The sequence below is a fragment of the Lepisma saccharinum genome, chromosome 16, assembly GCF_977018435.1.
Source record: "Lepisma saccharinum chromosome 16, izLepSacc3.1, whole genome shotgun sequence".
Classification (NCBI taxonomy): Eukaryota; Metazoa; Arthropoda; class Insecta; order Zygentoma; family Lepismatidae; genus Lepisma; species Lepisma saccharinum.
The window spans coordinates 36,091,742-36,112,943 of NC_139244.1; the positions used below are offsets into that span (position 1 = coordinate 36,091,742).

At 36.5% G+C, this 21,202-nt stretch overlaps 1 protein-coding gene across 2 annotated transcripts in view; it reads right to left on the minus strand.

Moving 5' to 3' along the window:
- wdb (serine/threonine-protein phosphatase regulatory subunit widerborst) overlaps positions 1-21,202 on the minus strand; it is a 181,650-nt gene that overhangs the window by 11,436 nt on the left and 149,012 nt on the right. For both annotated transcript variants that reach the window (XR_014443497.1, XM_083137991.1), the window contains exons 6-9: positions 9,214-9,273; positions 6,206-6,419; positions 4,187-4,306; positions 999-1,228 (exon numbers count right to left, since the gene is read on the minus strand). Coding sequence is in view for 1 of the 2 variants with exons in the window: in XM_083137991.1 (XP_082994117.1) it covers positions 999-1,228; positions 4,187-4,306; positions 6,206-6,419; positions 9,214-9,273 (624 nt within the window). In the remaining variant the exon portion in view is untranslated. The remainder of the gene's footprint in view (positions 1-998; positions 1,229-4,186; positions 4,307-6,205; positions 6,420-9,213; positions 9,274-21,202) is intronic.

The following is a 21,202-nucleotide window of genomic DNA, read 5'->3' on the forward strand; positions in this document are numbered from 1 at the left end:
TTAAAAAAATGTGTCCTAACAGAATATTTTGAGTGTGAAACAGAATTATTGCGGGTCAGAGATAAAAAGCCCTTTCCTTTTCAGGGGTGTGTGTGCTAGTTAATAAATCTTAACAAGAAAAGCTGTCCCCTGTAGACAGCTAGGAGATAGGGCTCTACACATTCTTGATCTTGAATGTAGTGGAGGTAGCATGACCAGCAACATACTTACTCTACCTGTATTACCCCTCTAGGTACTCATTGACGAAAAAAATGTTTACTGATAAAAACAGAAGTGTGTCAAAATAAGTTAAAATTCTATCCAGAAGTACAATGGTGTCATTATTTCACACATTTTCCTATTACCATGACAAAAAATTGAACAGTAATTAGTGGTGGAACAGAATTATCCAGTATATTATTGGTATTGGTTGCTAAAGGCACTTTGGTGCATCAGTATAATTATCAATAATTTTACAGATTAGATATTTCTATAAGTAGGCTGACAGTGCACAATGTTGCCATTTTGTTTTTCTTTTTATGCTTATATAGGTGCAATTCATACACACACTGGTTTCGTGAAGTAAATTTCAAAACACACAGTTTCCCTTTCCAAGTAAAAGCACAAATGTAATCACTAGGTTACATAGATTACTTAAGTACATTATTGTTGGCCATCTAGTATGTACACCAACAAATTTTATTCATCTTTGGGGAATAAAAGATGTGGTACTACATTAAATACACATGAGCATATTATATTCCCCGAACATGAATAACTCTTGCGGATATAGTAAGTCATTTGCTAAAGTGTATTTAACAAATTTTACATCAGTAATTTATTGGCACATATTAAAATTTCACATTTAATATATTTCATTCACCAGTGGGATAAAAAACTTACAGATTGACAATATATATGACACCATACATCTTCTTGTCTTATTTACATTGCTTCTTAACCTTCTAAAGAAATCCAGTGATAAGTATGTAACATGTTACCTCGAGTTCTGTACTTACTTTTGCCTCTCTGCCTTGTATGATGCTGTCAACTCATCAAAAAGCTTACTATTCATTTCCATAAATGTTTTCAAAACATTATAAACTAGAGCAACAATTGTCTGATTCCAATGCTCTTTGCTAATCCGATAGAGAGCTGGAAACATAATTGGCATAATGATGTGATTATTCTCCTCTATCAAGCTCATAATATATTCATTATTCCAGAAGTAAAGTGCCCGCTCAGCGACCTGAAAGCAAAAGATTAATTAAAATTATAAGTGCCTGCCAATACAAAGCGTATGCATCACACTTGTACTGTAATTGTAAACCAGAAATATCAGAATTGTGTCTGCAATCTTAATACAGCGGAACCTCGATTTTACATTTTTCAGGGGACCAAGCTGAAAGAACTTAAAATGCAGGAAGATGCAAAATCGAGGAAATTTTTTTAACATTTTGCAATGTTGGAACCACAAAACTGAATGTATAATAAAGAAAAATGTAAAATCTGGGAATTTAAAATCGGGGTTCCACTGTATAAAATAAATATACATCTAATGAAGGGAACAATAACAACAATGAAATTGTTTTGCAATAATACATAGGTAAAGTTCTCCCTGCACTTTGCACCATGTCATGAGGCATATATAGGGGGATGTGGGGATAGGGGCCAACACATTCTTCCATCTTGGCCATTTTAGAGGTGAATTAATCAGCAGCATGCTCCGGCCACCCATTAGAGGCTGGGACAAGGCTGGAAAATTTCGGACCTTCGATCATCCACCCTGGGAATGACCTACCAACTGGATTACCGTGGCTCCCCATATGCCTTTGTAATTGACGATACCACTGTAGCATTTGAAGAACTGACTCACACTAGTGTTGAGAAATGGTGAACATGCTGAAATATTCACACACATATAACACATACTTATTTTATACCTGAATTTAATTTTCCACAACCAGGCACTACAACATCAAGTTGCCAGGTGGTCAGTGGCAGTGGCCACTGAAGTAATATAACAAATATAGATAATGCAGGCGAGTATTACACATGTATGAACAAACATATATGTTAACATTTTAAGCCTGACTGTTCTTGCATTTGCATGAGTCAGTCCTCTTTCATCTTCTGACACAGGAGGAGTCTGTAGCATGGTTTTTCATGGCACTCCTGCAAGTAAAATATATGTATGCATGTATTATGTATGTATGTATTTACCAGGTGGTTATAATTAAACTGAGGGTGTTCAGGGTGGTACAGCATGGGCTATAATGAGCGTAGGAGTCTGAAACTTCGTAGATATGCTAATGAAGCAATGCACTCGTGAATTATGGAAAAAAAAGTTCCAATTCTCGTCACCAGGTTAAAATATGGCGCTCATCCACATGTTGTGCAGGAACAACCATTGCACTCAGTTTATGTGACTGTTTGGTGTGGGTTCACCAGCTCCTTCATTCTTGGTCCATTTTTCTTTGAGGAGATGACTCCTCGAGGGCCTGTTAGGTGTACAGTGACATCTGCACGTTATAGGGACCTCCTTGTGCAGCATGTGATTCCAGCTTTGCAAGAACGGAACTGTGACCACACCACCATTTTCATGCAAGATGGGGCAACACCACATGTCGCTTGCCAAGTGAAAGATTTGTTGTGAGAAACCTTCACTAATGATCACATCATCTCTAGGCAATTTCCAGATGTGTGGCCTTCCAGGTTCCCCAACCTAAATCCATGAGCCTTCTGGTTGTGGGGATATTTAAAAGATCGTGTCTATCAGGGACATATCCGGTCTCTGCTTGATCTGAAGGCTAGCATACAATGACATGTCGCTCAGATTTCACCAGACATGCTGCGAGCAACTGTTGACCACGCCGTGTTATGGATGCAGCATGTTGCAGAGTTGGGAGGCCATATTGAACAGTTCTTGTAACCATAGTTCCTAATAAACATGCCAGAACCACTGTTATCATTGTGTTTGATCATTTCTGCCTTTTGCCTGTACCCATACCACGTTCTGACTGCTTACAATGCCATATTTTAACCTGGTGGCGAGAATTGGAACTTTTTTTTTTGCATGATTCGCGAGCGCATTGCTTCATTAGCATATCTATGAAGTTTCAGACTCCTACGCTCATTAGAGGCCATTCTGTACCACTCTGAACACAATCAGTTTAATTATAACCACTCGGTATATTATGTGTGCGTTTGTGTGTAAATGGGGGGGGGAGGGGGTTGTGAGATGACAAGGGAGAAGATTAAAACTAATATAAAAATTACCAAGACCAGAGGGGTGGATGGATGTACAATAGTTACCCCCCTCCCCACGTCTACACAATGGACAATAAATTGGCTTGCGAGACAAATATTGGTATCTGTACTCTGCGCTGAACACAAGTTACATGATGAAAAATATTTGGAAGGACTTGGCTCTTAAAGGATTCTTGTGACATCCAGTTTGGTTAAATTTGAGTGCAATTAGAAACTACTCATACTTGGGCATGCACTTTTTAAACACCTTTATGAAACAAAGATTTCATTTTTGTAAAATGGATCATCGTCGAAACGTTCATAACACACTGTAAATAAAGTGCCAGGAATGCCACTAGGGTTTCAGTGTGGAAGAAAATGTGAATTCAATATTAAGCATACCCCAGTTTCATGCAACAGAAGAAAGAAACTTCACTAAATTCACAGAAATCACTGTAACATTTAACTTGTATGCAGTAGGTAGGTACCCTTTGCAACTAAACTGATGTAGAATGCAGAACTTATAATGGTATCACCCTTTTGATATGTTATGTGAGCTTGTGTTGTGAAGTCATGTGTATACCCATGGAATTGATAAGCATTGATTTCATACCCAGAAGTCAACTCCGAATGTTGATAAATCAAGTTCACTGACAATAAACAGCAACAGTGGTTCTTTTATTGGGTTCTTGCCTGAAACAATGGAAGGCTTTTGAGGTTAAATTGTGACATTATGACCCAGCAGTGTAGTTTGCATTTTACCAGAATATCAGAAAACAAGTTTACTATCCCATACACTGCTTAGCATGTATTCCTTTTTAGCAAAATGTACACAATTTCAATTGCGCGCGCGCCCACGCGCACACGCACACACACACACACACACACACACACACACACACACACACACGCACACACACACATATCCTTATGCATACGTATATGCACATGCACTTACCTGAAAATGGGGACTGGAAACACATCTTGAAATCTGCCTGAAGAGAGGGTCTTGGATTTTGGCAAATTGTGATGGTTCAATTACATCTAAAATTTCTTCTACTTCTCCAAGGAACATCACCTAAAATAAATACATATTTCAATTATTTTTTAAAGAAAGTGTACAGAATAAAAATATTTACATAACTCATGATTGTGGTAAAATTACCCTGCAACAGAAATGGGAGAGGACAGAGGAGGATGTAACAACCATTAGGAACTTACTGCCGTGGCTTCAAAGATTCAAGTTCAATCATTTTAATTTTAGACCACATGCACTTTATACAGAGTGGTTTTGTACTGGTGGTGTTAGAGCGGATAGCCTCTGCCTTGTAGAGAGTTTTGTTTCAATTTTAGAACAGAACAAAACAAAGTGAAAGAATATGGTGCTTGGAAAATTGAGTACACGTATCTCTGCCAGCAGAACCTAGCAATTAAAATAATTAACATAGCTTTGTGAATAAACTTCATTTCACGTAAGGTAAATGTTCAATACTTTTATAAATTTTGAATACATGTAGGTAATTCCATTTTTTCCAAGAAAATTCTATGAATATGTACTGAAATAACATATCTGGAAATGATTTGATCTGAATAAAATAAATGTGCTGGGATCAAAGTTCATCAAAGTTTACTTAGCACACAACAAATTGCATATTCACTCTACAAATTATTTTTTTCAAATAAACATACAGTGGAAAAATGTAAAACAGTAGAATTTTATAACTTTTTGCTATTTTGAGACCATCAACATGAATGTATAATGCAGGAAAATGTAAAATCTGAGTTCCACTGCATACTGAAAAAAGAAGGTGGCACACATTTTCTTATTTTTTCCCTGTGTACTTAACTTATATGTCAGTCATTATGTGACCGTATTTGATTCGGACATCTATCATTTTACATCATTGTACAAATAAAATATCACCTCATAATGACAGTTTGTAAGCAGGAAATGTGGCAAATACAGAAACACAAATGTGTGACATCCATTTTAGTGCTTGTTTATAGGACATAATTCCTGTACTATATCATTTTCAATCTCTTGGAGCAATGTGAGCCTTGGGATATTACCTGGTGCAGTGTGTATCCCCCTCCTTGTAAGTTCATATGATAAATCTAATTACCAATTTCTAACCGGCATGTTAACATGGCAAACGAAACTAACAATAATGAAGGAAAGACTTCAATTAAAAAATTGACTTCCAAAAGTGTATTACTTTTTCTCTGCATAATGAAACAAAAATAATATTTCCATCTGAACTAGTTTTAGCACACAGAAAAAGGTGCTGAAAAGTTGTGTGAGAATTGCTGCTCAATGTCTTTGACATTTGTGCCAGATGTTAACATCTCTGTGTATGTCAATAATGGGAATGGTCATTTTAAACTTACACAGAGACCAAAGTTGTGGGGACTTCAGAGGATGGCCTCGTAGCTCAGTGGTAGAGTACTGGAACGAAATGCCAAAGGCCCAGGTACGATCTCTGCTTGAGTGCAATCTTCATTTAAGTTTCCAGTAACATAAAATATTTCCATTTAATCAATGAATATGAGTGCTGTGTCACATGAATGTTATAAATCAAATACATGTGAAGAGTTCATGAAATGACAAGCCATAAACGTGACAAGCAATAAACATCATATGAGAACTAATCAATCAACTGACTTTTCACATTATGTGGCCAGTTTTCCTTCAAACTACAGGGCAGGTTCATTGCTTATCCTAAAGAAAATTCTACATATATTAAATGTGAAGTTAAATAACAAACATTAACAAAATATATTCCAAATGTATATCACAAAATATGCCTAGTTGAGAATCAGTCCCAAACGAAATTTGTTTGCAATCTTCCAGAAGTTGGTGGTTATGAAGGTGACAACTTCTATTTCCTACCATTATTAAGCAAAAAATTAATGATTTAAATAAAAATGTAAGAGAGATCTCTAGTAAAAAATTATAAAGGTTAATACATGTACATACCTCTTTTTGGCTGCATGTTTTAGGCCAATACTTAAGTAGCCCTTTTACCACAGGTTCTGTCAAAGTAATATCCTTTTCAAGGAACTGCACCACGCAGTAGGCCAGCTGTGCATGGTACAGTGATAAACACTTTACTTTATGAAGAGGTATTAGAACCTTAATTAAGAATTGCTTATGTTCTGATTTCAGTGGCAATGCAAAACCATTTATTATGCTGGAAACAGAAGAAAAACAAACATAAATAATACTAAAAAAAAAGAAACACAATACACAATGTTAAAATACAAATTTCAAGTTTCTATTATTGACACCACCAATACTCCCTATATATTATACTTGAAAAAATGTAGTCATAATACTTAAATACCCATGGAGTGCACACAAAAACACTCCTCCACATGTTGCTTGGAGGTTAGCCTGATGATGATGGAAGATTTAGAGCAATGAGTGTATTTGTTAAACTTCTGAAATGTCCTGTGGGATGAATCAGGTGACTTATTTTTCGCATTGAAAACCTTTATACAATTATGAAATGTACTTTCAATACATCTAGAATCATTATGAGAATACTAAAATTATTGGATGAACCAATATCAAATTCTTCCTTACAGTGATACATACATATATATAAAAATTTACACCTATCTCAATGACTAATGTTCTACCAATCTGATATAAAATTACAAGTAGTTCATAAAGAACCTATTCTACGAATTTATTGTAAAAAAAAGTAGTATTATATGCCATGAGTCGAATAATAACATATACCTTGTTAAGTCTTCCAAATTATCAGACTAATCTCAATACTTCTTCAGGAATGGAAAAAAATGTGTTGTGGAGAGGTCAACACATGGTTACAATACTTCTTGTATGTACATACTGCTTTATTGTAGAATTATTCCTCATGCTCCATGGTTGTTACAAGCATATAAACAATGCAGACATTTATTTGTAGTTTGGGACTGTGTTTTCTTTTAAAACTTTACATCAAAAAACATGTATAAATGCTTGTGATAACTGTAAAGCACAAATAGTTAAAATGGATTAAAACTATGAAAGCAGGTTGTGTTCTTTATGCCGGTCATTGCAGCTTGACAGTTGGTAGCTCAACATTATTCTTGAGGTAGCTGCAAGGACTGACTAACTGCTACCTTCAGTGAAATGAGGAGGACAACAGGTTTTTATCCTTTAAATCCTTTTAACTATTTTTAGCCATGTCTTGACCTCTCCTCTTTTCGGTCCCTGAAAAAGGATTCAGGTTTGTCCAAAACTTTGAGACTAAACAAGGCATGTGGTGCGATTCAACACATGGAAAGAAATATAACTTGCTGTACATTAAACTTGCAATGTAAATTCTGTTACTAAGCATTTGCTTTTCATTATCCAATTCCAAATGTTTCACTTGGTCAGTAACATCTCTCCCATCCAATATATTTATTCCAACAGAAACATTACAATTTTTTTAAATATATAAAAGTGAGCGACTCTGAAGGATTATTTATTATAGCTTTTAAGCCCATATTAATTGAGGATGTTATCACTACATGTATATGGACAGCTGTAAAATAAAGGTTTCCCTGCATTTGGAGTATTTCTATGGAAACATTACAATTTTTTTACATATATAAAAGTGAGCGACTCTAAAGGATTATTTATTATAGCTTTTAAGCCCATTTTAATTGAGGATGTTATCACTACATGTATATGGACAGCTGTAAAATAGGGGTTTCCCTGCATTTGGAGTATTTCTATGGAAACTGGACATTGACAGGTGCCACCGTCCCCGAGATATTACATTTTGGGAAAAAATCCAATATTGTAGACTCTGCAAGTTGATGGCCATTGGTACACAGCACTTCCCTCCTCGACTAAAATACAATTCATAGATTATTAGGGACTTGGCCACCAGACTAATTAGTTCAATAAGAGTTAGTCTGAAGTAGTTATGTCATTATAAGTCACAATTTTTAAGAACCTAAGCTGCAAAATACATTTTACGAGGTTCAGTCAAAAAATAAGTTGCACTTACTCCTAACATTTTGTTGGAAAGATACATTTTGATGAACGCAGTTGGGAACACTGCTTACATTTCTTTTGAATAGGTAGCGTAATGACTGCGCTGAAGCTGTTAGGGATCAGTTTATCGGTGGTGAACATGTCACATCAGCTGGAAACGGGTTGTGAGCACTCATTTTCTGTAGGAAAGAAAGTGTAACCCTACTGAGATTAATCGTCAATTACATGAAGTGTGCAGTGATAAAGCAATTTTGGGCCAGGTAATCACATAATGATGTGCACTGCTCGAGAAAGGGTGTGCAGATATTGAGGACGACTACCAGCAAGAAGACTGTCAACTGTATTGAGGAGGAACAACGTTGAATGTGTTAATGAACCATAGCTCAGATCTCACGCCCTGAGATTTTATACCAATGAGAAAGTTAAAACTGCGACGGAAGAATGGTTATCAAAAGATGGACAGGAATCCTTCGAACAAGGTAGAGAGAAACTTGTGTCACACTATGACAAATGCTTGAACACACTTTGTGAATATGTACAAATGTAGTTTTGATAGTGTACTTTCATGTAAAAGCACAAACTGTCCTCCATATTCCATATGTTATTTCTTTCATGCTGGTGCAACTAACTATTTGACTGACTCTCGTATATATATATCAAGATTTCATTACAGATTTTAGACAACTATTTGCCCTGACTATAATCAGCTGAGTTAAATCACAAACTGCACTATGTGTTCAGTTGTAAACTGTCCCATTGAACAATTTGTTTCAAGGTCATTCTGCTTTTCTACTAAATCTCAACAAGCACCTGTTTCCAAATTTGAAACTTGTATTCTGCAGATGCATTAGCAGAAACTTCCACACTAAGCAGCATTTTCAATTGGTATGTTATAAACGCTTTTACAGAAAAATCTGAGCATTATTGCTGTAGCAGATTGTGAACTCAACGGATTAAAAAAAATGTTAAGACAATGAATACTTTCTATTTACCTTCCTAATATTTCCAACAGTTCTCCAGTCCCATTAAAATGTTCTGTTTCATAAATAAACCTAGAAAAAAGAATACCATTAGAAAATGTGTATGCAGAAAAATCAATTAAATTTACACATAAAAAAGACTGAGGAATAATATACTGTATAATATGAATTATGATAAAAGGAAATAGGATTTTGACATGACATGATCTCAAATTTACTTTGTCCACTTACGGGTTTTGGATAATTGCAATTGTAAGCATAGTGGACACAATGGATCTAGTTTCAACTAAGCTTTTACACTTGCTAAAAACAGCAAAACAAACAACACCATGTTAAAAATGTGTGGGCAGTCACATTCGCACAAAGCTTTTCCAGTATGCATGGCTGTTTCATCAACCACCGGATAGAACCAAATTATTTTGTTTCATCATTTATCACACGTAGCTCTTTCACCCTTTCCAATTATATCTTCAATAAAGAATTTTCTAACAGTAATATTTCGCTAGTATTCTAGGAACTAGAAGATTTCTGTTGGAATTTTGAGAGCCAGAAATTTTGTTTCTTTATATGATTTCTACTACATGTAGGCATTAAAAAAAATTGGTCTCATGATCTGACTTGTGGTCATTTTCTAGATATTTCCGCCATTTTGTATTTTTGAATTTTTTTCTTTTAATTCTTTTGTGGAGTAATATGGGGGAGTAGTATGTCATTTTGTATGTTTTCAAGCACGCTGAGCTTAAAAAAACCACATATTATGCTCTAGAAATAAGAATAAATGGAATGTGTCACTTAAATTTTGAAGGAGGGGACATTAAAACTGAAAAGAAATGTAATGTTTCCCTGGGCTTTATATTTTTAAATCAAACATTTAAACATAAATTGTTTCTTTTGCATTTTAAAAATGTACAGAATTTGATGTTTCAAACACTGCAAGGACATACCATAGCTCGTAAGCACTTCTGGCATGTACAGGGTGGACCAAAATCAGTAGGTCTGAAATGTTATGTTATAATAGGATTGTAAGTACTGTCTCTTCTTCATAATCCTAATTAAAGGACCCAGTGTTGGGCTGTTTTCCAGCACATTCATATATATATGGCATTGAAAGTAGGCACGCTTTGTGTGGAAGAACATGTTTGAAAACGGAGGACAACACTTCCAAAAGAAGATTTTTTGCTTGGCTGAATTGTTGGAACTGCACTTCGTGACTAGTTTATGCAGATGAGGCAAGTATCTTTGCAATGAATTGTTCTGCACATTGAACCATCCTCCAGTTTCAATTATGCATCCTTGTCCCTTAACTGGCTTTAATGTTTGACCCAAGGCAATACTGCAGAATATTTTGTTGGAATGAACGGTGAAATGACGAGTCTTGAAGTCTTCATGTATCACAGAGTGCTCCTCTTTGAGTTTCAAGCAATCATTCTATCAAATGCAAATAAAAGTGGTAAGCACTTTTTATACTGCATACACAGAAGTCCCTATTATTGTCTGTCTGATCAAGGAAGGTCTCAAAGAAGCAGTGCTAATACAGAAAGAAACAGTTCCTAAGGACAAAATTCTTGACTGAAGTCGGGTCCATTATCACGGAATTCCTAAAATCTATTGTGCTGCTGACCAGAATATAAACAATATTTTGTTTCACACAATAAATGACTTTCTTCGTGCATTGAGAAAGAACTACACACATGCTTAATTGAAAACATCCCTGAATACTTTGATCTTGAAAATTATCTAAAAATGTTTTCTGCTGAAGTGTTTCTATAAATCACCCGAATTGTTCTAACTGCCTGAGCATAATGTCCATTTACAGCTCCTTAAGCTGAATATGGACCCATCGTTCAATTTTCTACAAGAATTTCAAAACTTCCTCTGGTTTTGAGATAGAGTCTGATACATGAGGTTACTACTTTTTGCAAATGAAATCTCCTAGGCGACGAGAGATACTCTAATACTGTTCCGGTTGAAGAAGCTGAATTTCCTCAACTATGCGATATATTTTTTCATCATACCATAATAAACCCTCTTGAATCAACTGGCACAGAACATCTTGCAAGTTGGCCATGGTTGAATGTATGTAATCATATTGTGTTGCTGTGTATTGGAAGGATTGGAGTAAATCCAGTGATTGTCCGTTGATATGGATGATTAAACAATGCACTCATAAGGGAAGTCTTGATGGTATGTCTACTGCTTCAGGGAAGTCAAGCTGAGACACATTAATAGAACTAAGAAATCGTGAGAGAAACCACACGAGTTCCAAATCCCATTCTGGCTTTCTAATGTCAGATGCTGTATCTAAATCACTATTTGACATAGAATTACTAGAAATCATGCATCTTCTCTTTACTTTAGAATAGTGAAGCAATTGCTAAGCTTCCATTTCTTTGTTTGACTAGGTGATGTAACATCATTACCAAATGTACCAACATAGTTTTCTGGACTATCAATTTCTTCCAGTTAGAATGTGTTCGTAATTTTGAACCTCACGATCTTGGAAAAGAACAAGTACTGTGCCGTGTGTTCCATGCATCATGACAGTGTAGCTTCCTCTCTATGAAAACTGTCTGTAGCATCACATATGAGAATCTCGAGCTTCATTGAATGTGGTATTGGGATATGGTGTCCTTCAGCTCTGATGATAGTTCTGTTTGCTAACATCTGATCTTGGCGTAGGATAATATCAGAGCAGCAATGGAGTCCTTGACGGTTGAACATAGTGATAAGCTTTTTTGATTTACTTAAAATGTGAATATCTTGAGAACTGGCAATGTGCATTGCAGTTGTTTTCAACCCATTATCAATGAGAAAATAAGCAACTTGAAACAATGTGTTGCATCTACGCTCAGTACTTAGGGTTTTAGACGCTGAAGCAGCTAATTCTTGTAGAAACCCCTCCGTTGGTTGAAATTGCTCAAACTTCATTACTGACTTTGTATCACACACATCACCAAATTTTCCATCCAAATTGAAGTCATAGTTTTTTACTTCTTCACAGAGTCTATTGGTACATTCCTTAACAACACCAGTAGACTGCACTTTATCTACGAACATACTGTAATAATGGACGAATAGGCACGCTTTAGGAAAGGATTTTTTCCCTTGGATATGAAAAACTTCGCAACAATCATAGATTCAATATCTTTGAAATTTTAAGTTAGTGCTTTTGCTTCATAAATTCATTCCGAAGATCATTTGAAAATTCAAACCTTCGACAAATTTCCTTATCTTACAATATTTTATATTGATACAGGATCACTTTGAGTCTTGTTAGAGGCTTTGAACTTCTTGTTTTGATTTATTGCACCTGAGGTAAAACACTTGAAACAACACTAACGGTAGAAGTTATTTCAAAAACTGCATCTAGAGAAATTTCTATGCTCTTCCACTCTCGCAAATTTGGAAAAGTTGTGATTCTCCCTTCTATTTTAACTGATTACATACCACACATACGGTTGATATGGATTTTGATCCACTTGGCCTTGTAGTGAAGACCTGTCTGTTTTCTTTGAAGTCATTTGCAGAGGATACTGATCTAAAGATTTAGTTACTCGTTTCGATATAGTCCCGTGATAGAAAAGCCACCTATGTCTATAATTACACCATCATTTAGCACACCACTTGATTCTTTGAGTTTCTGTCATCCAAAGTCTGTCCTATATAACTTTTCTCATCCTTTCGATTTATGTTATCAAACAAACTTGAGCTTCATGAAAGTATTTTCTCTTTTACTTCGATGGAAATTGCACTAATTTAACTATTTCCATTTTTAATTCTTCGCAAGGTAGGAATTATTCCGCAAAATGGAAAAGAAAAATGAATTAATACAGTGTTCTTAACACATTGGGGTCTCACGATGGGCATAGCCCGCAGTGCACATAAAGTCAATGTGGACGAATGACGGGCATAGCCCGTCCTGCGGCATGCAATCGCTTTGCCGATTGAACGACGGGCTATGCTCGTACTTCGTCTCATGTGCGTGTTCATTCAAGCCCTCTGTTGAAATTCCGACCGCTAGGTGACTCATGTGCTATTTTTATCTGGCACCTGTGACTGTTTGTTGTCGGGTTGATGTACTGTGCATTGTTGAGAATGGCATCGTTAGATCCAGACTGCATAGAGGATTCTGCCTCAGAGTTTGAAGTTAGCGACGATTTTGATGATGCAGATGAATTTGAAGATTTGGAAGGTAGGTTATATTCATAATAATTATTGTCGACAATATAAACAGTGTTGCAAACTCTAGTATTTTATGAATGAAGTCAGAAGAGGTAATTTTTTTGGGTCTATTCATCTTGCCTCTTGCTTGATTCTCCTACATGCACTGATGTATTTGTAGTTTTTCCATTTATTATTTTCTATAGTGTATGTAAAATGAAAATTTATTTTATTTATTTGTTTAATTTTTACAGATGATGCAGAACCAACTGATACATCGTCTGGTCCTGTCCTGCAGCCACTTTTTCATACAAAAGATAATTACTTGTAATTTGTAATTATTTTTTGTTATGTGCACATAAGAAGTATTCTTATGCAAGATTCAAAAGATGTATTGATAGTTTATGTAGTTAATTATTGAAATTTTCAGATTACGAACTTAAAATATCTCTATATTAACGTTTGTTACAATGTTCTACTTTTTTTCTTCTTCACAAAACATTGCTGAAAAAAATATTAAAAAACGTCTGAAAATGGAAATAAAATTTAACAAATTTTTGTTCATTGAAAAGAGGAAGTTTTGTAGATTTAAGAAAAATGTTATAAATAAAAACAAATTACAAACATTTTTTCTATGATTTTTTGAAAAAAAATGAAAAACCGCAGACCAGAGGTAACAATGCTGTATTATGAGGCCAGACCCGAATGTGTTAAACGTATGTACAAACGTTAAAAAACTATACCAGCATTTTAAATTTTGTCCTCAATTTCTACAAAACTCATACTTCTATCTCTCCAAATGCGATTTGCATGCCATTATTGCACTCTGGGTGTCAAAAACATGTAAAATGACATATTATATTGCCATATTATGCAATTTTTTTAAAAAATAAATCGAAAAATCCAAGATGGCCACAATTTCTGCAAAATGACCATGGGTCAGATCATGTGACCATTTTTTTTCTAAACCACTAACTATAATAGAGAAAGTCTGAACAATCAAAACTTCTGGCTCTCAATCTTCCAACAGAACCTTCCCAGCTGCTACATTATAGCCAGTTTGGTATATTCTGCACTGATGATTATCCCGATACAATGTAACCACATCACCAGAACGTCCGTCAGTCAAACACAGAAGAGTGAAAGTTTGGTTGAAATTGATCCAATGTGACCATAAGGTGTAATGCTTTCCTACAGATACTAAATCTATAACATCCTCATCAGAGGCACTAGGTACCATTATTTGGCTACCACAGAGCTTCTAAAGTAAGTATTACTTATTTATATAATGGTATATTAGGACTGAGGTAATTGGGTATCGGTAAGTATCAGCTGGATTTAATTTACATTATTGGCCAATATTTTCCCAGTATTTTTGTCTCTCGTGGGGACTACTAAAATGCCATTTATCCAGGAAATTATGCAAAATTTGAAGTTTCCATTTATTCTGCACCAACATTGTGTGAAAAACTATTTTGTGGTTATGTAACAGGTTTTTTAATGTTCTGATGTAATTCTTCAAGCAAAACTCAGGTAAATTGATGCAAAATATAACTGAAGCTCACCTACTAATATTAATCAAGATTTTGAAAAACCTCTAATTGTTACAATTTTCAAGCATCAGCGTCTGTACCGGTGGGAATTGGTTAAGAGTAAAGGCATCAACATGGACATCAGTTCAAAATGGTATTGGCTCAACCCTATATTTATGTGTTAAATGTGGCTTTTTAGAGTTAAAAGTTTCAAGTGCAGTGAAAATGTCAATGTTTATACTCGAATCAATAACTCTGGAATAATTTCAATAAGTGAGTTGAAAAAAAAAACTATCACTGGATGTTGATAGTGGTGGCTACTGCCTATTCACACAGGTGTACACAAATACTAAAATAAATATATAATGCAATTTGTTTCACTATATTTCTTTGATGAATGACTCCTTTAAAACATCCAAAGCTTCCTCGCCATTTCACTTTCTACTTGCTTCCATGTTTCACCAGAATTTCTGCATGCAATCAGTCTTTCCCACAATCTAAGGCTTGCATTTCTTGATTTGAGCTACATTGTGGCTGTCCTCGGTAAGCAAGTGGAGAAATCCGATAGGCTCTTCTGCCTAGGGTCAGTTGGCTTTCTTCGCACGCCAAGTGTCCTTGGTCATGCAGTATGGACCTTTCCATTACGACATAAAAAACATTTTAAATCCATTCAAAATATCTCGGTGACATCTGTTTTGGTTCTTCAGAAATACACCTTCAAACATTGCTGAAATTCACCTCCTACGTCACTGAAGCGAAAACGGCCTCTGACGTATGCTGACATCATGTATCAGCGATGCGTGAAGGCAGGGCTTTCTGCTAGCCACGTGAACTTAGCGACATCAAAAGGTAATTAGTTAATAGTTACTGTGTAAAAACACAAGTATCTTAAAATTCCAGTACAAAAACGAGTGCTCCTTTTCTTCAGAGATGCATTATGTCCGAACCGAACAGTGACAGCATTTATTATAATTTCAGCCACTCAGTGGAGGTTTTTTCCATTAAAGTGACAGCAATAGTCAATGACTGAACACTTGAACAGTCTTGTTGTTCATTGCCAATACATTGGTATAACAATAATTTATTGTTACAAGAATGCCCTTTTCGAATTACAATTATTTTAGTCACAATATTTTGTTCACAAATTTTAAAATAACAATACGTTTAGAACACTCGGGTATACACGTCATTTTCTTCAGTGAAAAAAAGTACACGGAGTTTTTAATTTCCTGCAGTAAATGACAGTTTCCTTCAGTTAATATATATTTTGCAAAATTATGTATTTATCCTACTTTTACGTTGCTTTTCTGTAATTGTAACTACGAGAATATGTAGTTAATTTATTATTCTCTTCTATTTCCTCACTTTTCTTGCCACTTTTGGATATAATCGTGAAAATGAAGATGAACAATGATAAGCAGTGTTCAAAATTGGGGTGCAGGAGGGCAGCACACCCATTACTACCACCACCACCAACAACAACAACCAGCACCATTTATGTATCACCACAGAGTATAGTATTCTCAGTGGTATCACCCAACCTATCTCGTTTCCACCAAGTTAACTAGTATTGCCCACGAGACGAGTCTAGATATTTTTGTCTTTCCCGTCTCATCTTGTGAAAATGCCATCTCGTCTCATGCATGAGAGACATTGATGTTACCCATAGAAGCATCCCCAGCTGTCTCTTCAGGATGGAGAAAGCACCTCCACCTAACTATGAAAGAACATTCACAAAGAGGAACAGTCTAACCAAGTCGAGTGTCAAACCTGGAACATTTGTTTGTTAATATGGTTGGTACCGAGAAGAACCCGAGATGGGCTTTTGAAAATCGAACGAGACGGAGATGGGCTTGTAATAATTGAGATGAGAACGAGAACAGACCCTACGACACACACCTCTGGAAAATATAGGAGAAACTGATACTTAGAGTCCAATCAGATTCTCGATCTCATTCGAGACTTTAAGATACCGGAAAAAAAATTATGTAAACTGAATTTCTTATACTTTACTAGGAGACTTCCTCAGATAAATCATGAATTTTGTGTAAAATTAATAACTACTACAATGCCAGTTTATTTGTTGTAATTCTGAATCAAATGTTTGGTTTGCATATATAATTAAGATAACATCCAGTTTTCGAGAGCTGGTAGCTTTGACGTCAAACAAAAAATGTCATTAAGAAAAGTAGTGTTAATAATAAGTTATATGCACTCTGAAAGTTTGTACTGTGACCCAATTAAACAAGAACGCGAATTGCCCTTCGAAATTGAGATGAGAGCGTTAATGAGACATTTACAAATGAACACAAGACAAAATATTAACAACTTGAAACGAGACTGCCATGTCTCGTCTTGTCTCGATACCATCCCTACTGGTGAAGTTGTGAGCCGACCAAACCAACACGCTCAGGCTAATGAGATGAACAGCTATTTTGCTGTACAAAATTGAAACTATATCATACCATTTCAGAATGTGATCTCATACATATTATTTCATTGTAATCATTATACATAATCTAAATTTTCTGTCCAACTGATGTAATCATCTACATTATATTTTTTCTTATATGTACAAAAAAAAAAAAATGACAATTTATAATGACTGCCCACACAGAAAGGAAACAAACTGAAATTGCATGGAAACAAAAGTAAAATAGGTTCTTTAAATACAGTGAAGAAAATGAAATGATGAATACCATACTTTTATCGCATTCATATTTTGCACTACAGGTAAAAGTTTGATAAATATATGATTAAAATTTAGTTTTGAAAATTTGGTCACCATCCAATTTCAGAAGCAATATTTTTTGCATAACTGGAGAACCCACATTGGGGAGACCTCTTTCATTTATCTTGCACGTGGGCAGCAGGGAAAATAATAGAATAATGATAATTTCAAAGCATAATTTCCCTTTCACTATTGCTCTTTCTTCCATTATTTTAATCCGTACAGATCGTTAAACTGCCATACACGCTGTTTCTCCGTAGGCTACATGTAAACTGAACTCTCGAAGAGCAGACAACAAACCAGCTACACATACATGACGTACCAACATGGCGGATCGTATTTTGAGTGCAACGCTGACTCGCAACTTTGTAAGTCTCGTTTTTGCCTTAAACTGAATGCAGAGAAATCCAAGAACTTGCAAGGGTCATTTTCCCAGTGTGTAGTTTTTAAAATTTCTGTAAAAAAATCAGTGGAAATGTCCACTGCACACAGTGGGATAAGAGCAACCTTTATCATTCCAAATTGAGGGAATTTTCTTTAGAAATGGAACACTTCGATAGTATCTTCCCCGACACTACACTGCATTGATGGGAGAAGGGGCAAACAATTGAAATGCAAGTGGGGATTGGAAATTCACATCGTGTATCACAGAGGGAGTCAGTCTTTACATGCTGAAAAACTTCCCTAATAGGACATCTGACACGTCTGATGAGGAACTGTTATCTACAGATTATATAGCCCCTCTAGGACTATTAGCTATCCACTCTGAATGACTTCCTGATTTAAACGTATCACAACATAACATACGTAGTATTATACGAGGGGTGACTGAAAAGTTCTCGGCCTACCCATGATGCATTTATCGTAGCTGAATGTTACTTTAGTTAATCATAATATATGCCTTTGCAAAGCGCCATACCAAATTTCATAGTACTATCTTTTTTTGTTTTTCAGATTTTGATGTTTGAAGTGAAGACGGTGAGCATTTTCTGAAAAATGGATAAAGTGAGCATTCGTGCGGTTATCCAATACCTCCTGAAAAAAGGCATGAGTGGACAGGACATCCACAAGGACATGATACAAACATTGGGGGAGGATGCCCCATCGTATTCTACTGTGAAAAAGTGGGTGGCGGAATTCAAGAGGGGGAGCACCTCTGTCCAAGATGCACCTCGCAGTGGAAGGCCTGCAACGGCCTGTACTGAAGAAAACATCACAGCAATACAGGATCTTGTTATGGCAGACCGGCGAGTGACAGAACGTTACATCGCAGAGAAAGTGGGGATGTCCCAGGAACGCGTTGGACATATACTAACAGTTGTGCTGGACTTGCACAAGGTGTCATGTCGATGGGTCCCGAAAATGTTGAGTGCTGAGAACAAACGTCAGAGACACCTCTTGTCTGCAGCAAACGTGACCCTCCTTCAGGCTGATCCTGAGACATTTCTCCAACGTTTTGTAACCATGGACGAAGCATGGGTCCACCACTTTCAGCCAGAGTCCAAGGTGCAATCAAAACAGTGGAAACACCCCTCCTCCCCCACCCAGCTGGCAAGGTGATGGTCTCTGTTTTTTGGGATGCGAGGGGTGTCATCCTGGCTGAGTATCTAAAAAAAGGTGAAACGGTGCGTATTATGCTGCTCAACTGAAGCGTTTGAGGGAGGCCATCAAGGTGAAACGTCGTGGAATGTTGAAGAAGCGCGTCCTTTTCCACCAAGACAATGCACCCGCGCACACGTCCACCATTGCAATGTCCGCCATCGAGTCTTGCAGCTTCGAACTGCTTCCACACCCTCCCTATTCACCAGACTTGGCTCCCTCAGACTTTCATCTGTTCCCTAAACTCAAGCAACACCTCGGTGGAATCCATTTTCCATCAGATGATGACGTTATGGCTGCGGTGGAGGACTTTTTTGCAGTGCAGGATGAAACGTTCTACAAGGAAGGCCTGCAGCACCGGTGGCAAAAGTGTGTGGCGCTGAAAGGGGACTATGTTGAAAAATAGCCATGAACGATTGAGCTCCTGGCAACCCTTCATGGGTAGGTCGAAAACTTTTCAGTCACCCCTCGTAAGCATGTAGCAACATTCTGATGATCTTTCAGTTGTACTGACAGAAGAAAAAATTCACAGTGCAAACGGTAAATTTAGGGATAAATGGAAAACTTGGCTTTGTAATTTCAGACAGTTGTGCAAGTTTTGATGATAACATAATGTGATATTTTATGTAATTACAAATCCTGCTTTTGTACTGTTTTATTGTACAAAAAATGGAAATCTTTAGTTCACATGGGTACTGAGTGTCAAGTAAATTATGGTATGCTGAAGACAGTAATAGGGGATTAATACAAACAGTCCCCTGGACAGAAGACCTGGCAAGTATGACATCATCACAAATAAATAAGTCAAGTCATTTTGGATGTAATTCAACACAATTTGTAGTTCATTGTACTGGTTCCTTCTTTAAACTCCACTGGGTGGGGTGATATGAACAATAAGCTTGTGAATGGATTGATTTGGTTAATTTTACTTTGCATTTCTGCCACTGTTGGCTAATTGCGAAGATGAGGTTGAGTGATGATATGATGAAAGAACGCACAGGCCAGGATTTGAACACAGAAAAGAAGCTAGTGAAACATCACAATTTGTAATAAGAAAGAATGTGCTATTTATAATATACCGGGCATCCGAGAAGTCTTTGTATGAAAACAAAAATTAACTGTATCCGCTATATGCAACATAGACATGAAAAAATCGTACCACAATGTTCGGAAACTATTCAAGTTTTATTGGCAACAGGAAAGAAATCAATAAATCTCCACGTGAGCACCCTTGGTAGCACGAAGTACATCTAGTCGAAATTCAACTTCTCGCCATGCATTAGCCAATATCACAGGAGGGATTGATGTGATGACTTGGGTTATCCATTGTTGCAGAGTTGCAAGATCGGATACAATGTCTTTCACATAACCCCATAGCAAAAAATCTAAAGGGGTTATGTCCGGAGATCGTGCAGGCCACGTTGTCGGTCCATCTCGAACAATCCATTTTCCAGGAAATGTCTGATCAAGGTAGGAACGAACCTCCAGACTCCAATGTGGCGGTGCACCGACTTGTTGAAAGATAACATCTGGGTGGTATTCTAGCAAATGAGGAACAGCAAACAATTGCAACATGTCGAGATACACTCCAGATGTTACGGTGTCCTCACAGAAAAAGAATGGTCCGATTATTCTGTCATGCAGTAGCGTGCACCAAACATTCACCTTCGGGCTGCCCATGGTGGCTCTCCCTCACCTCATGAGGGGGCTCTTTACCCCAGATACGCAAGTTGTGTCTTTTCACTAAACCACTGACATGAGAGACTGTCTAGTCTGAAAATGCAACACGTTCCAGATAGCCCTTATCAGCGTCAATGCGTGATAACATTTTCACTGCAAAGTTATACCGACGTTTGCAGTCATTGGGCAACAAAGCCTGCAGGATTTGCACTTTGTATGCACGAAACAGTAAACATTTGTGTAACACATCATGAACAGAACTTTTTGGCATCTGTAATTCACGTGAGGCCGTACGCAC